The sequence below is a fragment of the Sus scrofa genome, chromosome 15 (genome assembly GCF_054392235.1).
Source record: "Sus scrofa isolate SSC_HxYL_T2T_F1_AM1 chromosome 15, Sscrofa_HxYL_maternal_Yorkshire_Landrace_v2.0, whole genome shotgun sequence".
NCBI lineage: Eukaryota > Metazoa > Chordata > Mammalia > Artiodactyla > Suidae > Sus > Sus scrofa.
In genome coordinates this window covers 17,238,388-17,259,725 of record NC_139397.1, presented here as the reverse complement: position 1 = coordinate 17,259,725, position 21,338 = coordinate 17,238,388, and the positions used below count along the sequence as shown (strand labels likewise).

General features: G+C 43.9%; 1 protein-coding gene across 1 annotated transcript in view; it reads left to right on the top strand.

The window, feature by feature from the left end:
- The window catches only part of KIF5C (kinesin family member 5C), a 169,334-nt gene that overhangs the window by 64,969 nt on the left and 83,027 nt on the right, over window positions 1–21,338 (top strand). The window contains exons 3-8 of the mRNA XM_003359416.5: window positions 1,793–1,866; window positions 9,373–9,477; window positions 14,007–14,055; window positions 14,313–14,368; window positions 15,047–15,134; window positions 19,631–19,755. Of these exons, the coding sequence (XP_003359464.1) occupies window positions 1,793–1,866; window positions 9,373–9,477; window positions 14,007–14,055; window positions 14,313–14,368; window positions 15,047–15,134; window positions 19,631–19,755 (497 nt within the window). The remainder of the gene's footprint in view (window positions 1–1,792; window positions 1,867–9,372; window positions 9,478–14,006; window positions 14,056–14,312; window positions 14,369–15,046; window positions 15,135–19,630; window positions 19,756–21,338) is intronic.

The window sequence follows — 21,338 nt, the reverse complement described above, 5'->3', positions numbered from 1 at the left end:
AGGGCTGCTAGGATTTAAAAAAAAATATCCTGCCTGCCACTTAGTTTTCCCTTTTCTGGCCTCCTGAGGGAAAACCCTGCTTTCTTTTCTGATCCCTGTTCACACTCTATAACCTCAGATCAGTAAAATGTTATATAGATTTTTTTTAGAAGACCCAACAAAACAACAAAAACTGGGAGTTCCCATTGTGGCTCAGCGGTTAACCAACCTGACTAGCATCCATGAGGATGCAGGTTCAATCCCTGGCTTTGCTCAGTGGGTTAAGGATCTGTCATTGCCGTTAAGGATCTGGTATAGGCCGGCAGCTACAGCTCTGATTGGACCCCTAGCCTGGGAACCTCCATGTGCCCTGGGGGTGGTCCTGGAAAGACAAGAAAAACCAAAAAACAAACAACAAAAACTAACTGGCATCATAAAATTCAGAGGGACCATAAAAGCAAACCAGCAAACCTAATCAGGGCCCGAAATAAATGGAGCTGGTTGCCTGGCTTGGTTTTTTTTGGTTCGTGACCTGGAGTGGACCTGCCCTGCTTTTAGGGATGAGGAGGACTTCTTTACGGAGGGATGGTGGTCCAGGACATGAAGGATCATCATTCCTCTTGTGAGATTTATATGTGGCTGAAGGAGGGTAGAGGGAAATGAGTGCCGAATATATTTTATCACCCCTGCGGCTCTGAAAGAATTCCCACAGATAGTCTTCAGCGCATTACAGCCTCATCTGTCGGACCGTCTGTCTGCATGCCCCTGCCCACCCCACCTCCACCCCATCCCTGTGTGAGAGGGAGGTGGCCCGCAGTGTTGGGGGCTGGCACAGTGTGCTCATTGTGTAATTAAGAGAAATTCCTGAGCTCATGGCCGGGTCCTCTTGCTGGCCACAGAGGCATTAAATTTGAGTTGGGGGAGTTCCCTTCGTGGCGCAGTGGTTAACGAATCCGACTAGGAACCATGAGGTTGCGGGTTCGGTCCCTGCCCTTGCTCAGTGGGTCAATGATCCGGCGTTGCCGTGAGCTGTGGTGTAGGTTGCAGACGCAGCTCGGATCCCGCGTTGCTGTGGCTCTGGCGTAGGCCGGTGGCTACAGCTCCGATTTGACCCCCAGCCTGGGAACATCCATATGCCGCGGGAGCGGCCCAAAGAAATAGCAAAAAAAAAGAAAAAAAAATTTTTTGAGTTGGGGCCCATTTGGTTTCTGGGCTGATTGGATTGTCACCATGTCTCTCAATTTACAGAGGGGGACCCTGGTCCCCTTACCAGCTCTGCACTAGCTCTGTTCAGAAGGTGCTCTGGTGTGGCCTTCTCTCAAGAACCCTCCCCAAGCAGCCCGATGAGGCCAGGGTTTAAACTGACCCAAATCAGATCCTCAGGAGAGAAATTCTACTCTGCTTTCTCCAGAGACCCAGGGCACAGTCACACCAATGTTTTTTTACCCTCTTGACTGATCTCAAGAGATCAACGTAGAGAGGAAAACGCAAACATCCTTCTGCTAAAAAGAAAATGCCCTGCTCGTATCTGTCTTGATTTCGACGTTACTAGGAGGAAGTATGTCTGCCTCTTTCTTCATTAATATATTCTGTAGGCATGTGAGTCCATTTCTTTTTCTTTGTGAAGCAGTGGAGGCCTTTATTTCTGCTTTTATCTCACAATTCTACTTAAAATGCAAATGGAGTTGAAATACATCATTTGTGTGAAAAATGAGATGGGCCCATTTGGAAAATGTAATTTTAAAATAGGCAACCAGCACTGGCATACAATCAAAGCCATGAGTTAATTTCAAATTTTTTTTCTTGCTTGCAGATGTCCTTGAAGGTTATAATGGGACAATTTTTGCATATGGACAGACTTCATCAGGAAAAACACACACCATGGAGGTAAGATTGCAGCGTGCTGTGGTGCTGGTCTCTGAGATGACTGAACAGAAGTAGTGCTTCCAGAAAAATCGGAGGGGCCTGTGGCTTTTTTTAACTGATAATTGAGATGGTGAAGGGCATGGTTATGTTTGTGTCACAATTTATTGTCTTTGAGGAGTTTTAAAAATAGTGGTGAGAAAGAAAATATCAGGCGTTCAGTATTTTACTATTTATTTATTTATTTAGTTAGTTAGTTAGTTGGTTATTTTTGGCCTCACCTGTAGCATGTGGAAATGCCTGGGCCAGAGATTGAACCTGTGCCACAGCAGTAACCAGAGCCATAGCAGTGACAATGCCAGATCCTTAACCTGCTGAGCCACGAGGAAACTCTGGAATTCAATATTTTAAAAAAAGGCTTTTGTTAAAAAAAATTTACAAAATCTTTTCTTGATAGCCCTGTCAAAATAATAATAATAAATTCTATTTAAAATAATCATCAGGGAGTTCCTGATGTGGTGCAGGGGAAACGAATCTGACTAGTGTCCATGAGGATGTGGGTTTGATCCCTGGCCTTGATCAGTTGGTCAGGGATTCGGCGTTGCTGTGAGCTATGGTGTGGGTTGCAGATGCAGCTCTAATCTGGTGCTGCCTGTGGCTCTGATTCGACCCCTAGCCTGGGAACTTCTGTATGCTGTGGGTGTGGCCCTAAAAGTTAAAAAAAAAAAAAAACAACAATAAGCTAAACAGTGGTGTGAGTATCCTTATGGAATGCAGCCCCAATCCTGCTGAGAAAGTTTGTTGTGAAAATCATTTACTCCGGAGTTCCCGTCATCTCTCTGGTTAAGGACCTGACATTGTCTCTGTGAGGATGTGGGTTCGATCCCTGGCCTCACTCAGTGGGTTAAGGATCAGGTGTCCTGCAAGCTGTGATGTAGGTTGCAGATATGGCTTGGATCTGGTGTTGCCATGGCTGTGGTATAGGCCTGCAGCTGAAGGTCCAATTCAGTCCCTGGCTGGGAACTTCCATATGCTGCAGGAGCAGCCATAATAAGAAAAAAGAAAAAAAATCATTTACTCTAAGAAGAGCCTCTGGGGAAATGAGTTTCTTCTGAAGAAATAAAAAACGGTAAGTCAGAGGTTGAAAGAAATTGGCTTGTGGATCAAATTCAACCCATAGACATATTTTTGTTTGACCTGCACAGTGGTTTCTTTTTGTTTGTTTTTTAAATTGCAGGCAGTGTTTGAAACGGGATGATTTCAAACAATTCTGTTTCCAACTTTGGTTGAAAATTCTGAAGATCTAGAAACTCTGGGTGAAATTTCATAATGATAAAAAGTGGAAGCTTCCCTGGAGCAGGGGTCTTAATTGCCTTATTCACCTTTTTATTTACATTGCTGGTGTGTGGGGCAGTGGCTCTCATTAGGAGGGCTTTAATAAAATAGCAGTGAAAATAATAGGCTCGTAGTGGCCCTGGCCGACCCACAAGTGTGGGGCCAGGCCCTCCATTGTGGGGCCCTACTTCCTTCCACGCACATCATGAGCAAATGTTCACTGTCCTTCCTTGGAAACTTACATACCTGGCCCCTCTGTGCACCTGAGGGTGTGACCCCAGCTCAAATTGTTGGCCTTGAAGCTCTGTGGCTCCAGACAAGGCATGCCTGCAGAGAAAATTGGCCCCCTTTACCTCTTCTTTGCCTGCTTTTTACTCTGGTTTCAACTCCTAGATGGACGTTAGGCTGGATAATTCTAAAGGCTGGGCCCATCTGACAGGTGAGGAGAGGCGAAGAGTGGTTATTATGAGAAATTGCACAGAGGAAGTTTGGGAAATTGAACAGGGTAGGTGAATCCTTAATCCTTCCAGCTGAAGTTTCTCATTTATGGTCCCCTCTTGGGAATGTCACTGAGACGGCTGGTGCAGAATCGGTTTAGCTTATGAATCATTCCTACTGAAGAAGAGATTTCAAAGGCACGAGGCTAAACTCCTCAGGCTCTGATGTTCTGCTCCCATCAATTTCAAGGGTGGGGTTTGACCCTGGGGGCTCTCATTCCTGTTGTGTTGACTCAATTTCCCTCCTTTTGCTGGAGACCAAGTAGTTTAGAGACTGCATGGATCCAAAGAAGCACAAGATTTATTTGCCCCTCTTCTTAATGGAGCAGGACTGTTCCCTGACCCCTGAGCCTCATCTCTCTCCACCTCCCCCTCTTCTGCCATGCTTCTTGGAAGTGATGTGCGGGCATGGGTGTCCCCTGGATCCAGCCTGGCCCCTTGCCTGCCTTTCCTGCTGGGCCCCAGACCCTCAACCTTTTAGGTGCTAGAAAAGCTACAGGGGTACATTTCTTAAGTTCTGTCCACTTCAGTAGCCATGGACAGACTCCTTTGGAGGTCATAAGGCATGAGAAATAAAGGGAGAAAGAGATTTGTTTTTTTTGGCTGTGCTGTAGCACACAGAAGTTCTAGGGCCAGGAATCGAACCCGTGCCACAGCAGTGACAATGCCAGATCCTTAACTTGCTGAACCACTAGGGAACTCTTGAGAGAGAGATTAAGAGATGGCTTCTTATGAGGGACTCATTCTCTAGTTTTTTTGAAAATTACCAAATAATACACAATACCCCAAAATGCAATATTTAGAAGCCCTCTAAATCTTACAGAATGCTTACAAGAGTGACCTTTTAAGCTCTTGGAGTAATTCATCTTTGGGAAATAGAAGGTATTTGCTAAATGTCAGAAATTTACTTGGTAAACCATCAAAGGAGAGACCTGTGCCCAGAGTACAGTCCTCGTTTGGGGTGTGTGTGTGTGTTTGTGTGTGTGTCAGGGAAGCTAGTGTGAGGGGATGGCAAAGTATGCCTGCTCTTTCAAACCAAAATTGGAGTTATCTTATTAAATGTGAGCCTCTCTGTGGGGCCAGAGGGACTCACGGAGACCTAAGGGAATGGGATTTGGTGCCGGCCACTCTCACACTTGCCCACATTCTGTCACCTTTCCGTTCTTGTCAGTTTTATTTTATTTTATTTTATTTTTTTGTCTTTTTGCCATTTCTTGGGCTGCTCCCGCGGCATATGGAGGTTCCCAGGCTAGGGGTTGAATCGGAGCTGTAGCCACCAGCCTACGCCAGAGCCACAGCAACGCGGGATCCGAGCCACGTCTGCAACCTACACCACAGCTCACGGCAACGCCGGATCGTTAACCCACTGAGCGAGGCCAGGGATCGAACCCGCAACCTCATGGTTCCTAGTCGCATTCGTTAACCACTGCGCCACGACGGGAACTCCCATTCTTGTCAGTTTTAAAAGGCTTATAGTAAGGAGTTGCTTTTCTTTATTGTAACTTTGGCGGATCACACCCTTAAGCCCACGGGAGGAAGGAGTGGGTGGTGGGATCCTTTCCTGGTACCTTCTCCCCCTCCCCAACTTCATCTGGCTCTTTCTGAGGGTGACTGTAGGTAGGGGATATTTTAGAGGAAAAGAGAGGAAAGGATGAGCACCAAGCTGAGGTCTAGAGACTGTAGGAGACCAGGAAATCCAGGACCCTGGAATGCAATTAAATTAAAAAAAAAAAAACCCTGCAGGACTCTCACCATCTGAAAGGAGGATTTATATATTTGGCATTACACATTGTGATCTTTTAAAGGCTTTCGGAAGGGGGTGTCAGCTCCCTGAATGGGCAGAGCTGTCACATTTAAAAGCTGTTTTTCATTTTAATCCTCCCGTTTTGGTCTGACATCCAGTGGTGATTCCATTACCTTCTATTGAGGGGAACAAACAGATAAGCCTATATAAAACTGGAAAGATTAGCTTCTGAGGATGGTGCATTTAAGGCAGATTTTCAGCGCAAATATGAACCCCTTGGCAGTGCTGGTGCTAAGCTCCATGCTGGGCCCAGCTCCCGTGGCCTTGCATGCCTGGGGCTACTGGGTGCTGGTTGCACAGGGATGAGGGCTAGGCCTTTGTCCTGCATGTGGCGCTGGGAAGGACTCCTCTTGGCCCTGGGACCCGCTTGGCCGTCATCCCCTGTACACTGACTTAGATGCTGGAGACATGCTGTGTTTTTCCTTCTGCCCAAAGGGCCACCTGGAGGCCCTGGAGGGTGCAGGCTGCTGTGCCACCCAGGCGCTGCCAAGTGATTTTTAATGAGCCTGTCTGAGGGCATTGGTGCCCCTGGGTGCTGACGGGCCCCCCTGCCCTCCCATCTCAAGTGTTTCAGGAAACTCTGTCCTGCTTGGGAGGTTGAGGAGGCCACTGGGGCTGGAACAAAGCGAGTCTTGTTCCATGGCCAATGGCCTGGGTCTGGTTTCTGCTTCACACATGCTCCAAGAGGCTGCCTTCCGAAGTGGGAAAAGGTTTTGAAGGGAATTATACGGGATGCGAGTATTAAAATGTATCTTCTTTTTCCTCTCTGAGAGAGACACGATGAGGCAGCCTTACATTCCTTTGCTGCTCAAGTCCATCTCTGATCCTGCAGCCAACGAAACTTGCCTTTGTTCTCTGAAGGGACATATTCTCCCAGCTCCTAGCTTTGTTCTAGCACAGCCACCTCGGCTCCTCTGCCCATGTCCTCTTTGTCCATCCTTAATCTTACTTGTCCCTCAAGATGTGGTGTCTCTTAAGGAAGCCGTCCCTTGTCACCCCAGCTGGTGCGAAAGCCCTTTTCTGTTCCCTGAGTTTCTATAGCTCTTTGTTTCTTTACCACCCTTTATTGCCTGAGCTGACCGTTGATTGTGTGTGCGAACATGTGTATTTCATTTGCAAAGCGATCAACACAAAAGCAGTGAAGACCTTTATGGAACACCTCTCTGTCTCCCACATACCAAAGACCTCTACACCACAGATACCACACACATCCATCCCCCACAACACACATATCCACACACCGCTCTCACCCACACACTGAATATACCACCCTTACCACAAATACACACACTGCACATGCACAGCCACACCACACACACACACCACACACACTAGCACTTCAGAAACCAACACTGAACACCTACCCACGTGACACATATCCATAGCACACCCTCCCACACATACTGCATGCACATCCATCATACCCCACATTCACATACATATTTATGAACACTGCACAAATCAACACCACACGCACACAAAAACATGCACACACACGCGCGCACGCATGTGCACACACATGATTGTTTCGGCGGCCTCTGAGGCCCTCACCACTCTCGGGTTTCTGAGCTAGAGCAAGCATCCCAGCCCTTAAACCTGCGGTAGATTTGGGTGTCACCCTCACTATGGGGTGGGGAATTATTATGCCTTTTCCAGGGAATGTGTGCTCCTCATCACATGATTTTTTGGGTGGGGTCTTCAGGGAAACAAGACAGGGAGTGTCCAGACTCATCCTGGTTCTGCCTTGGTTCTTTCCCTGACCAAGGCAGACAAAGGATGTCAATACTTGTGTGAGCCAGGAATCAATGGGAGATGAATCTGTTGAAAGGGAAAGCATCTAGGGAAACAGCTTTGAGTCAATTATAAATGATTTTTGGATTATCAGTCATCTTTCCTTGGCTGTGGGCCACTGAGGAGAAGCTGAGGGATTACGATGAATTATGAAAGAGCTGGGTGGGGGGAGCATTCTTTGGACTCTGAGTCAGGTCGGCTCAGTGGTGTCATGACATTTGACAGGACAGAGATTTGTGTTTTCACTGTACCATTTCTGCCAGCAATTTCCACCATCTAGAGCCTGTGGGACCCAATATTTGATTTGTTCCATGTTTATGATGGCCAATGAGAAGTGAAGGCTCAGTTACTTGGTTTTGTTTTCATAAGAAAAAAAAAAATCTGGGGTAGAAATGTGTTTTCAGACTCTTCAGGTCAAATATACCACCACTGCTTAATTAAGAGCTAAATAATAAAGCTAACGTTGATTGTCACTAAACACATTATATATACTATTTAACTTAAATTCTGTAATAATTCTGTGCAATAGATACCATGCCAAGTGTCATAAGCAGTAGGAAGAAATACATATGCACTGGCCATCCTGTCCTTAGAGAGTGTACAGAAACTAAAAAACAACAGAAACACATTATGTAATTTAGGATTCTTAGCAGATGAAGCATGCCGGGAGAGTACCTGTTTTCCCAGTAAGAGAGCTTTGCCGGAGGACAGATGTGTCTGAATTCAGCCTTTCTCCTGCTTTGCACAGTGTGGAAGGTCAGGAAGCAGGTGGGTGAAGGAGGATTCATAATGTAAAGTGCTTTGGGGTCTGGAGTCAGTGCCAGGGCTCATGTGACTTCTTGCTTTTGAGAACCCAGATGTTGGCTAGAAAGCCACCCTGTCAGAGAGACACTAAGTAGTGTACTCCTGAAAGAAAAAAGAGGGCTCGATTGGGGGAAACAAAGCAGATTCTACAGGTATTGGGCAGATTTGGAACAAGGGTATATGAGCTGAAATTGTAAGACTGTTGGGCATCTCGGGAAAACTAGAGAACAAACTGGGTTTTATGCTTTTCTCCTAATTCCATTTCTTCTTAGAATTTTAGAACTTCCGAAAGGCAGAGTCATTCTCTAGGAATACAGTGGCTGGCAGTCACTTTAGCTGTGCAAACTCTGAGTTTGCACACTGACAGGTTGTTTAACGTACAATTTTAAGTGTTCCTTTGAGTGTGGCGTAAAGAAGGCTCTCTGCCATTGTACACCTAGGTCTGTGCTAAGCCTGTTGCTTTAAGCGTTTCTAGAACGCTTCTCTAGGAATTGCTTTCAGGTCCTAGGGTACATCTTTTTGAAAGTTTTGTGAGGCAAAAAATTTTGGATGTTGAAAATGGATTTAGTGATAGTCAGAATAAAATAAACATTTGTTTTACCTGACCTGCTATTTTATAAGCAGGTTTACATATTAGAAACAGTCAGAAATTATTTGGAACAATTCAGGCTGGGAATTATAGATTTTTTTTCTTTTTATGGCCATGCCTGTAGCATATAAAAGTTCCTGGGCCAAGGGTTGAATTGGAGCTGCAGCTGAGGCCTACACCACAGCCACAGCAATACTGGATTCAAGCCACATCTGCAACCTATGCTGCAGCTTAACAGCAATGCTGGATTCTTAACCCACTGAGAAAGGCCAGGAATCGAACCCACATCCTCACAGAGACAACACTGGGTCCTTAAACTTCTGAACCACAACAGGATCTCTAATTACAGATTTTAAAAAGAGATTGATAGGAGTTCCCTGGTGGCTCAGTGGGTTAAGGATCAGGTGCTGCTGTGGTGGTTCGCTGCTATGGTGTGGGTTTGATCCACAGCCCAGGAACTTCCTCATGCCACAGGCATGACCACATACACACATAAATAGAAATTGATAAATTGATTGTCTTAATTGGTTTATAAAGTTCAACTGATGATATTTGGCACATCGGGTAGATCTGCAAGGGATCAAGGAGTGCCTGCATGGGTGCCCCTCTGGCATGGAGTCCTATTTCAGGAACCCAGGTATGGGCCCCTCTCTCTCTCACAGGGTGCCCAGCACTCTTTAGCTTCTGTGTTTGTGTTTTCCACTTACTAGGGGAAGCTCCACGACCCTCAGCTCATGGGCATCATTCCAAGGATCGCACATGACATCTTTGACCATATCTATTCCATGGATGAAAATCTGGAGTTCCACATCAAGGTAATGCTGTTGATTCCACCCCAAGAGAAGAAACCGGGTCCCTCGCTGTGCTTGCTTTCCTCTTCTCATGTGCACAAGGAAGGTGATTTTATGTATTTTAAATGACATTCCTGTAGTCAGCAGAGCCATGTTTATTATTTAAGGTCAGTACTGAGGAAATTTTGTGATACAGTAAAAGGGCGTTTTAGGATGGGATCATCTTAATAATTGTCTGAATTCTACCCTTTACCCTGTGGGTTTCTGTAGATTTGACTGGCCTGTGTCCATGATTGGGTGAAGACAGCGTTTCCCAAAGTGTGTTCCATGGAACGCAGTCCCTCATATGACTACTAGGTGGTGCTACCATGGAAAAGGCTTTTGTGGTCATATAAACCTGGAAAATGCTGAACAATGTTAAATTTGCTGCAAGCCTAAATATGCAATTGTGTGATGCACTTCTTCAGTGGGGGCATGTCATCTGTCACATTTCCACTATTTGACTGGACATCCTTTTCCTCCTCAGAGTATGATAGACTGGTGTTTGGAAGAGCACCCTCTGAGAAGCACTGGGAAAGGGAATTCTTCTCCTCCTTGTTTTTGTTTGTTTTTTAAAAAAACCCAGAAGCTATGCTCTGGCTTAAATTTGAATGGAAAGCGAAATTTCTACTTTTCACTAGCGCTGTTAATTCATAGCACTTGGTATCAGGGATATATTCACTGGAGTTCCTTTGTTTGTGGGTGACTGAAAGCCACTTGTTTAAGCAAATAGAGAAAGTTGTTGGAAGAGACAGAATCTGATAGCAGGTGTGGGGGTGGGGGGTTGTGGAGAAACAAGAAATCTAGGCACTGCTTTTCCTAGGTTTTTTTTTTTTTGTCTTTTGTTGTTGTTGTTGTTGTTGTTGTTGCTGCTGCTATTTCTTTGGGCCGCTCCTGCGGCATATGGAGGTTCCCAGGCTAGGGGTTGAATCGGAGCTGTAGCCACCGGCCTACGCCAGAGCCACAGCAACGCGGGATCCAAGCTGCGTCTGCAACCTACACCACAGCTCACAGCAACGCCAGATCGTTAACCCACTGAGCAAGGGCAAGGACCGAACCCGCAACCTCATGGTTCCTAGTCGGATTCGTTAACCACTGCGCCACGACGGGAACTCCTTTTTTTTCTTTTTAACTTAAAAAAATTGAGGCGTTCCCGCCGTGGCACAGTGGTTAATGAATCCGACTAGGAACCATGAGGTTGCGGGTTCAATCCCTGGCCCTACTCAGTGGGCTAAGGATTCAGTGTTGCCGTGAGCTGTGGTGTAGGTCACAGACGCGGCCCAGATCCCGTGTTGCTGTGGCTCTGGTGTAGGCCGGCAGCAACAGCTCTGATTAGACCCCTAGCCTGGGAACCTCCATACGCCGTGGGAGCGGCCCTAGAAAAGACCAAAAAAAAAAAAAAATTGAGATATAGTTCACATACCATATAATTAACCTTTTTTGATGGGTATAATTTATTGGGTTTTAGTATCTTTTCAAAACTATACAGTCATGATCACTATTTAATTCCAGAACATTTCACTACCCCCAAAAGAAACTCCATACCTTACAGTTCCTGTGTTTTTGCCCTCCTGCTTTATTTCTTTCCCTTATTCCAGACCATCTTTCTTTTTTGGGGGTATGGGAAAGAGGGCAGTATGGCAGCTCCTGCTCCACATTCCCTTAGTTCCAGTTCCTAATTCTCCTGGGAAGGGCCCATTGGCCCAGCCTCTAGTAGGTGACCCCCTAGCTCAGATTAGCTGTGTCCGGGATGCACTTGGCTGGTGGGGTCCCCACCACAAGTGACTGGAGACGGGGTTGATGGAGGATGGGGAGGTGAAAGGGGCAGTTCTAAGAAGACTTGGAGCTAGGCAGATGAACCCTGAGGCTGATCATCCTCAAAGGCTGGGACCCAAGTGCACGGGCTCATCACTTTAGAGAGGAGGAAGCTGAAGTTCAAAGCTGTAGAGCCAGAGGGCCTGAGTGACAAGTCAGGTCCTTGGCAGAGTTGAGATTAGACTCTTGATCTGACCAACCCCCATTACATTGTATTCCACCTTTTCTTACTTCTGGTGGGTACCTTCCCCAAATTATATAAAAACAAGGCAATAACTCTTTGCCCAGTTATAAACTACATCTAGCAGATCTTTTTCCCTGCAGCTCCCTTTGTTGGCTAAAGCCAGCTTCTCCTCCTTGCTAGAATTCTTTATATCTGAGGATACAGAGGCTTGTTGCTTTGATGGGATCAAGATTTAGGCGCTTAGTGCATCTTTAAGGCTGTTTGCATTTAAATCCCTTAACTACTGGAGGGTTCTTATGGGATAATCCTGGAGTAAGACGTTAAACCAATTATTGCCCTCAAAATAGGGTCCTGTATTAGAATCTTATTAAGATAAAAACAGCCCCAGCATGAAGGGGGAGAGGAGGAACAACGCTCAGGTCTAGGGCTGAATCTTATAGTCCAGGTTCCTGTCTTGCATTTGTAGTCATGCTCCCTTATTTCACAAATAATAATTGTTTTAAGTGGGCAGGTTAGCTCTTGACTACTCCCTATTTTAAACTGAGTAAGGACAGTTTTAATCAAGAAAAAGAGGCTTGATTAAGGCAATATTGAAAATCTGTTCCTTAAAGTAAGTCTCATAGAGATATTAAACATTATTTCTGAACATGCTTTTCTTACTGCCAAACAATACTTATTTATCTTTCTTCCATCTGGTCTTACAAAGTATTTGAAGTGACAAAAATAACAAAATTAACTCTCCCCAAAGGCAGCCACTATCTGCTATCATAAAAAGAAATTAATAAATCAGAAATCTCCTTCTACTTCTATAAAATGTGAATAGGATTCTCATGGCCAGATTTGCTAATATCTAGGTCACGACTGGTCTTCAGGTATAAATAATTTTCTCTGTGACCTAGGGAAATAAGGGCACTTGTTTAAGACCTCAAAAATAACAAAAAAGCCTTAGTGAAAATCAGACAGTTCTGAAATACACAGGATAGATTGGAACCAAGGTTGAGTGGGCTGCAGAAGGTCCGGGTTACAGATGTCAAAGGTTAGAGGCCAAGCAGACCCCAGGATTCTGGTCACAGGGAGAGGTATCCAGAGTGGTCGGCTTTCAAAGATCAGGTAGGTGTGTCTGCAACAGAGATGGTCAGTGACAGAGCTATTTGACAGATGTTCAGAGGTTGGAAGCAGGCAGAGGTTGTTAGGGAGAGGATGCTTAGCTTCAGATTCCAGGGTTTGAAGTCGGGACCCTGGATCGCAGAGAAGTGAGGACATCAGGAGGTTCTGGGCTCAGACACACACAAAAGATAATCAGAGCGGAGCTGGGTTGGGGCTAGTGCTGGGTTAGGGGGTCTTCACTTCCCCCTACCTGGAGGCAAGACTAGTCCAGAGCTGGGGTGTGGGCGTGAGATTTTACCTCTAGAGTTACATCCCAACTTTACAACTGTTTTACCAAGTTTTTAAAAAACACCTTTTGGGGTCCAATCCTCCATTTAGATTTCAAAAAAGAAACCCCAAAACCATGAACTTGAGGGAGAGAAAAATTGATCTGGTCAGCAGAAGGCAAGTGCACACTTGAGTACAGAATCCCAGAGGGAATTTTTGGTACCATCAAATCTAATGGCTTCATCTGACAGAAAGCAGCATTGAGGTCTAGGGCCTTGGTTACTTGTGAATTAATATTCCAGGATCACATATCTAGTTAAAGTTGTTCTCAGATGTCAGCCTGAGATAAGATAAGAATCACCTGGGGAGTTTAGAAGTCGATTCTTAAGTCCTATTCTTGGAGATTCTGATTTAGTAGCGGGGTTCAGGGCAATTTAAACATCATTAATCAAGTTTTCTCCTGGGAGATGCTGATATAGGTAGTGCTGGGACTGAACTTCGAGAGTAATCAATTGGAAGGTTTCCTTTCCCTCTCAGTCCAATTGTCATTGATTAAATTATATTTGGTTCAAATTCTTCCTGGACTCCCCCAAACTGGCCACTATCACCACCTCTCTCCCTGTTACAATTCTGCAGTTCCAAGCAAACTGCCCTACCTTCTTCATGTGAATGTTTGGAACATGATCCCTCTCTGGTCTGATAAGACTGTCAACATCATGCCTAAGGCAGGGGCTACCGATCGTTGACAGTTATACTGAGAGTATTGTAAAGAGCATGTTCCATTCCAGCTGTTGTCCTACCTAGAAGTTTGCTTAGAGCTCATTTGGGGGGAAAGGTAGAGTCCTCCTGGAAGGCTGCGTAGCGAAGATATAAATAACACCTGGCTGGAACCGTAGGGAACCCTAGTGCTCTGTTATGGGATGCAGACTGGCCCACTGAGCAGCACTCAGAGCAGGGGGACAAGCAGGGGAATCTGGGGAGTTGGCTGTAGCTGTGCCCTCTAGGACTCTGAATCTCCACTTTGTAGCTTCCCTCTGCTTACTCTTCAATGGCATGATAAAATGCCTTTACAATTTCTAACAGTGATGTTTTTGAAGGATGGCATTTCTGTTTTCAAAATCTTTTTTTTTTTTTTTTCCAGGTTTCCTACTTTGAAATCTACTTGGACAAAATCAGGGACTTACTGGATGGTGAGGAACCTGAATTCTAGTCCTTTATGTGTTCTGTAACTAAAGTCCAGGGAGGTTGAAATGATTTACAGCACTTCTGTTTAAGAAATTATAGAGATGTTCTATTGCCTTCAGGCTCTCTGCTTATTTTCAGCCGCGGCTTAAACCAGTTATTGCAAAGAGATTAGATTTGCCTATCTTCTGTAATAGTTTCTGTTTTTCTTCTAATATAGTCTTTACCTTTTCTTCTTTGCATGTCATCATTATCATCTCTGTAGTATCCAAGACAAACTTGGCTGTTCATGAAGATAAAAACAGAGTCCCATATGTAAAGGTAAGAGGAAAACTTGATTAATGATGTAGTTGATTTCTCTCCAGTCACTGTCTGAGTGTTACATAAGATGCCCAGAACATTATCTATAAAGTGCATATGGACATTTAACTGTATTCCTTATGTTTAATATTCATCTGGTTAAAAAAAATCAACATTTAATTTTTTCAGTCATATCTATGTAAATCTATCACAGATGTCTAATCACGTGAGGTAGGAACTGGAGAAGTGAACAAACATTTATTATTCACATTTAAAGAGGCTTTGGTACTGAGTACAGTTGTCATACCTGGCAATTCGGAAAAGCCTAAGATAGCGTTACATCTATGACTTCAGTGTCTAAGTTTGTGGCTAAGAATGTAAGGCAAAGCAAGATTTCATCTATTTTTCTGTCATTGATTTTCTTTTTTATTTTCTGTCTCCTTTGCTATTGAGTATTGATATGTATTTAAAATCAGGCATTACTTTTATGGTTTACTTCTGGGTTTCCTAGGGTTTGTTCAGACTTCTTTTAAAAGTAACATTAAAGTTCTAGGTGAGGAGGAGAAGTTGTTGGCTTGAGGCTATAGCCTTTCTCTTGATCAGCAGCTCTAGAAGAGAAATGGGGAAATGCTTAACTGTTTCAAAGTATTGTTGCTTTTCAGTTTTTTCAGTGATGAACCTGATCTGACTGTCTTGCAGGGGTGCACTGAGCGGTTTGTGTCAAGCCCCGAGGAAGTCATGGATGTGATAGATGAAGGCAAAGCAAACCGCCATGTGGCTGTAACAAGTAAGTCTGGTGTGGTGTTTCCCCTCCTCTAACTTAGGACACAAATGTCTGCCCACCAATCAGATTGGGTGGGGTAATGAGATCCGAATGGAATAATGAACGGGAAGGTGGTAGGAAAGCAGTGGCTCAAACCAGAGTGCCTGGGTGGCTCATGGGAAACAGCGCCTCCTGCTGTCCAGGGGACTCTTGGAAATGTTGGGGGACAGTCACTGGGCCTAAGCCTGAACACTGACAAAAACAACCAACCAACCAACCAACCAACCAACCAACCAACCAAAGGGGCTGGGAGGAAGTAAGCTTCTAGATTTATTTTATATGTGTTATTGCTAAAATTGTTTTTTTGTTTTTGTTTTTGTTTTTAAATCCAAACCAGCAGACTCTATATGCCAGTCATACCCATGGAATGAAATCATATTTGGTTCCTGCCCTCTGTAAACAAGGAAAGGAAAGACATGCAGGAACTCAGAAAGCAGAGTTGGGAGTTTCATTGTAAATTTTGGATCCTTATTAATACACACCGTCAAGACGACTGATTTACCTCCTGGTTCCTCACTTGGCACGTTTCGGGGAAGCAGGTCATGTGGTGTTAGAGCAGCAGAGGTTCCATGAGAAGATGGGGGCTCTCTGTCTTAATTAGAGGAATATGGGCAGATGAGAGTGAGGTCCAGGTCCTTATGAAGAGGACCTGAAAGAACTAAGGATTTCTAGTGTCCAAGAGGGAAAAATATCTGAGGAGGGCATGGGAACAATGCAGTATTTCTTACCATATTCTTAACACCTTCAAGGTGCTGACATTAAGAATGAGAGTCAGCTTGCTTTGTTTGATCTGAATGGGTAGACCACCCAGGATTGTTAGAGCTGCAACAGATTGAACTACTGTAAGAACTCCAGTCCTTTTAGCTGCTTCAAGCAAAGCCTGCTATCTGGAGAGGTAGCAAGTTCTCCCCATGGTGTAGAAGAGATTCAAGCATTGCTTGGTTAACTGGTCTAGCCTCTTTAAGTCTCCTTCACCCTTTTCACCCCCTGCTCTATGATTCTTTGACCCAGAACTGTAATTCTCAACTGCTTCTCTACCCCAACAAATGTATCAGAGGGTATTCATCTATATGGCAAATTTCATAGGTAAACCTAGGCTTGTATACAGTGTAGGTTCAACTCTACTTTCTCTTCTGCTTACACATCCGGGGAAGAATGTAAGGCTGATACTCTTATAGCCTCTCTCATTTGTAAAGAAGTTTTGCGCTCTGTTTCTTAAGTTACTGTTAATCATGAATCATTCATGCCACACCTGACAATCCATCTCTTGGCCTCCTGGTTCACAACTGCTGGTCCAGAGCATTATTATTTTTCTTATCATTCTGGTAAGGTGGGTTTCTTTGTTTTGTGGTACAATATGCATAACATAAAATTTACCACTTTTACCGCTTTAAGTGTACAATTTAGCAGCATTAAGTACGTTGACAATATTTGCAACCATCACCACTACCTATTTCCAGAATTTTTAATCATCTCAAAGTGAAACTCTATACCCTTTGAATAATCATCCCGCTTACTCCCTCCTCCCAGCCCCTGGTAACCACCATTCTGCTTTGTCTCAATGAATTTGACAACTCTAGGTACTTCATTTAAGTGGAAAAGTATAAGTCCTTTTGTAACTTGCTTGTTCCACTTAGCATAATGTCTTCAGGGTTCATCCATGATGTAGTATGTATCAGAATTTCCTTCCTTTTTAAGGATGAATAAGGTTTTATTGTATGCATGTACCACATTTTGTTTATCCACTCATCCATAGATAGACATTGTGTTGCTTTTACTTTTGGCTGTTATGAATAACGCTGCTGTGAACATAGGTGTATATATATCTGTTCAAGTTCCTGCTTTCAGTTCTTTTGGATATATGCCCAGAAGTAGCATTTCTGGGTCATATGGTAATTGTACTTTTAATTTTTTAAGAAATTGCCATAGCAGGTGTATCATATTACATTCCCACCAACAGTGTGCAAGAATTTTAATTTATCCATATCCTTGCCAATACTTATTTTCTGCTTTTTTTTCCCTTTTAATAGTCATCCTAATGGGTGTGAAGTAGAGATTTTGATTTGCATTTCTCCTAATGATTAGTGATATTGAGCATCTTTTCATATGCTTATTGGCCATTTGTACATCCTCTTTGGAGAAATGCTATTCAAGTCCTTTGGCTATTTTTTAAAAATTGAATGGTTTGGCTTTTTTGTTGTAGTTGTTTATTTGTAGGAATTCTTTGTATACCCTGGATCTCATTCCCTTAGATACATGATTTGCAAATATATTCGCTCATTCTATGGGTTGTCTTTTCACTCTATTGATAGTGTCCTTTCACACACAAAAGTTTTAAATTTTGATGAAGTTAAATATATCTATTTTTGTTTCTGTTGTTTCTTGTGTTTTTTGGTGTCACATCCTTGCCAAATCTAGTGTCATGAAACTTTTCCTCTATGTTTTCTTCTAAAGTTTTATAGTTTTGGCTTTTACATTTAGGTTTTTGATTCTTTTTGAGGTAATTTTTATATATGACCTTACAGGAAAGACTAAGACTAAGATTAAGATTTCATTTTTGCATGTGGATATCCAGTTTTCAGTTTGGTGGAGACTGTCCTTTTCCCATTGAATGGTCTTGACATGCTTGTTGAAAATTATTTGACCATATTATGTGACGGTTTATTTCTGGGCCATCTATTCTATTTCTTTCATGTCTATATGTCTGCCTTTATGCCAGTACCACACTGTTTTGATTACTGTAGCTTTGTAGTAAGTTTGAAATCAGTACATGTGAGCCTTCCAACTTTATTCTTTTTCAAGACTGTTTCGGCTATTCAGGGTCCCACGAGATTCCATATGAATTTTAGGATGTACTTGTCTATTTCCGCAAAAAAAAATCATTGCAGTTTTGATAGAGATTGCTTTGCATCTGTAGGTTACTTTTGGTTAGTATTGACATCGTAACAGTAGTGAGTTGTCCAATCTAAGAACAGGAGTTATCTTTCCACTTATTTGTGTCCTCTTAAATTTCCTTTAGCAACATTTTATAGTTTTCAGTGAATAAGTTTTTACTTCCTTGGTTAAGTTTATTCCTAGTATCTTATTATTTTTGTTCCTATTTTAAATAGAATTGTTTTCTTAATTTCCTTTTTGGATTATTCATTGTTATGGTAGATAAATGCAACCGACTTTTATGTATTGCTTTTGCATCCTGCAACTTTGCTGAATTTATTTATTAGTTTTCACATTTTTGTGAAATCTTCAGAGTTTTTTCCCATATAATCTGGTTAGATGGGGTTTTTTTTGTTGTTGTTTGTTTTTTCTTTTGCTTTTTTGTTTTGTTTTGATTTTTCTTTTAGGGCTGCACCTGCAGTGCATGAAAGTTCCTGGGCTAGGGGTTGAATCAGAGCTGCTGCTGCCAGCCTATACCATGACCACAGTAACACCAGATCCAAGCCGTGTCTGTGACCTACACTGCAGCTTGCGGCTATGCTAGATCCTTAACCCACTGAATGAGGCCAGGGATTGAACTTGTATCCTCATGGATACTAGCCAGATTCTTAACCCACTGAGCCACAACAGGAACCCTTGGTTAGATAGTTTTAAGAAACCGGAGTTCCCCTTGTGGCTCGGCAGTAACAAACCCAATTAGTATCTATGAGGACTCGAGTTCGATCTCTAGCCTCGCTCAGTGGGTTAAGGATCCGGCATTGCCATGAGCTGTGGTGCAGGTTGCAGATGCAGCTTGGATCCCACATTGCTGAGGCTGCAGCTTAGGCCAGCAGCTGGAGCTCCAATCTGGCCCCTAGCCTGAGAACTTCCATATGCCACAGGTGTGGCCGTAAAAAGCAAAAAAAGAAAGAAAGAAATGATTACTAGTGGGGGTTGAGTAAGACAGTTGCTGGTGTTCTGCTTGCCTCCAAGAAGATTTTATATACTTGGTCCTCATGAAGTATATTTAACCTTCGAGACTTTTTGTGTGCTTAGCATGAGTTATAGAAGAAGGGTATATATTAATCCTTCCTTAAGAAAGCTTATGTGGCATTCCCATTGTGGCACAGTGGAAGTGAATCCGACTAGTATCCATGAGGATTCAGGTTCGGTCCCTGGCCTTGCTCAGTGGGTCAGGGATCTGGTGTTGCTATGAACTGTGGTATAGGTCACAGATGAGGCTCGGATCCTGCTTTGCTGTGGCTATGGCGTAGGCTGGCAGCTGTAGCTCCAATTCGACACCTAGCCTGGGAACTTCCATATGCTGTGGTTGTGACCATAAACAGGAAATAAAAATTAAAATAAATCTTTTATTTCTAGAATAAGCATTGCTTTTAAGAAGAAATCATGGTCTCAGATAATTTTTTAAATTGAATGGACTTAAAAACCTAGAGCTAGTAGGCATGATTCGTTGTGCTCTGTATTGAGAGGCTTGCTACACAAATTTGTGTGTTCTTTGTAGAGCAGTAAACTATTTTCCTTTTCAGACATGAATGAACACAGCTCTAGAAGTCACAGTATCTTCCTGATTAATATTAAACAAGAGAATGTAGAGACTGAAAAAAAACTCAGTGGAAAGCTGTATCTGGTTGATTTGGCTGGGAGCGAAAAGGTAATTGGTTCTTTATTTGTATTATCCACAATTTCCCCCTGTTATTTGCTTCAGTGTGCAATGGTATAGTTTTTATGTCTTTCTATTCCCTGGTTTTAAAGAGCTTTTACAGTTTCTGATGTTGTTCCAAGATGTTATTAAAATTAACCTTCATTTCCCTGTTCTTTCTTTTCTGGTCCTGAAGTCCCCTATTCACATCACAGGAGGTGCTTTGAGTGGCAGCTCTGATTTCTTCCTCCTAAGCTCTGATGATGACAGTGGGCCAGTGTTGGTATGGACTTAGCCTGGCAAAGCAGCTGCACAAATGAGGGAGGGAGGTGAACTTTTCAGAGCAGGAAAGATCTCCGTGTTGTAACCAATTCATATGAACCAGAAAAGGGCTTTGCTGCTGGGGCAGGATGGCCCTGCCTCCGTAGATGTGTGGGCCGAATGGAAGATTTGGAACGTGGAGCTCATCCTGTGTGCCCTGCTTCTCTGCAGTAGGCATGAGCTGGTGGTGTCCTGCGAGGGTGGCCTCATTCCCTTCAAGCTGTGGGGCCTGGAGCCCTTGTTTTAACCATGAGTCCTGACACTTCTCTGATCTTGCCAGAGGTTTCTTTGGGCATCTGTACCCTGTCCACGCTCTCCCAGGCGCTGGCTGAGGCCATGCTCCAGACCAAATAGGCTTCCCAGAAACTCCCACCTGCCCCTCCTAGTCCCACTTCCACAGCCCCACCAGAGGCTCCTACTGCCACACCCGGGCTGGAGACACTGCCTGCCTTGGGTGACATCACAGAGCAAGTCCCTGTGCACAATACCACGTGGCCTCCCTCACCGCTGACGTCGTGCTGTCCCCATCAGGGCCGGCCCTGAAGCTTGGTCAGTCTCCTGAACTGTGTAATTGATCCCCACTTATTGCTCCCACCACTGAGTTGCCAGACGCCAAGTTATGGCCACTAATATCCATGTAAGTACCAGCTACTTGGATTATCCTCCGGTCTGCATTCATACGACCTTGAGCAGAAGATCATCTGGACAGTCCCAGTTGGGAATCAAAAATTGTACTTGTCCAGGCTTATAACTTTATTTAAGCAGATGCCCACCAGAGGGGGACTGTAGGGCAGCATGGCTCTCTTCTAGATTCACTGTTAGCATCCACTTGGCTGCTACCCCTGTCATGTGGGTCCAGACGAAACAGCCAGTGACCCTTTCTCTCTTCCCAAGCTGGCCCCCTTTCCCTTTAGAGCACAGAGATGAGTACTTAGGGCCTAGATTCTGCTGAAAAGTGCTGAATGCTGGCAGTTGAAAGCGGAGGCCTGCTCAGTGTCAGTGGTTATTGCTTATGATATTTATGAGGCATTTTAAAGCTGTGGTCCTGCACATCGTTTCTTATGCTCACATCTATTTTCCTTGCCCTAGATGTGTCTGTGTGAATGTGTCCGCGTGATCTGGTAGAACAGACCTCTGGGTCTTAGTCCTCATCTCTCCTAAATGGTGTTCTTCCCTTGGGCAGCTGACTTGATGTCCCTGGAGCTCGGAATTTTCCTGTCTGTGAAAGGAAAGTGATGCACCTGTCTTGCATATTTCGTGGAGCTAAGATGCTC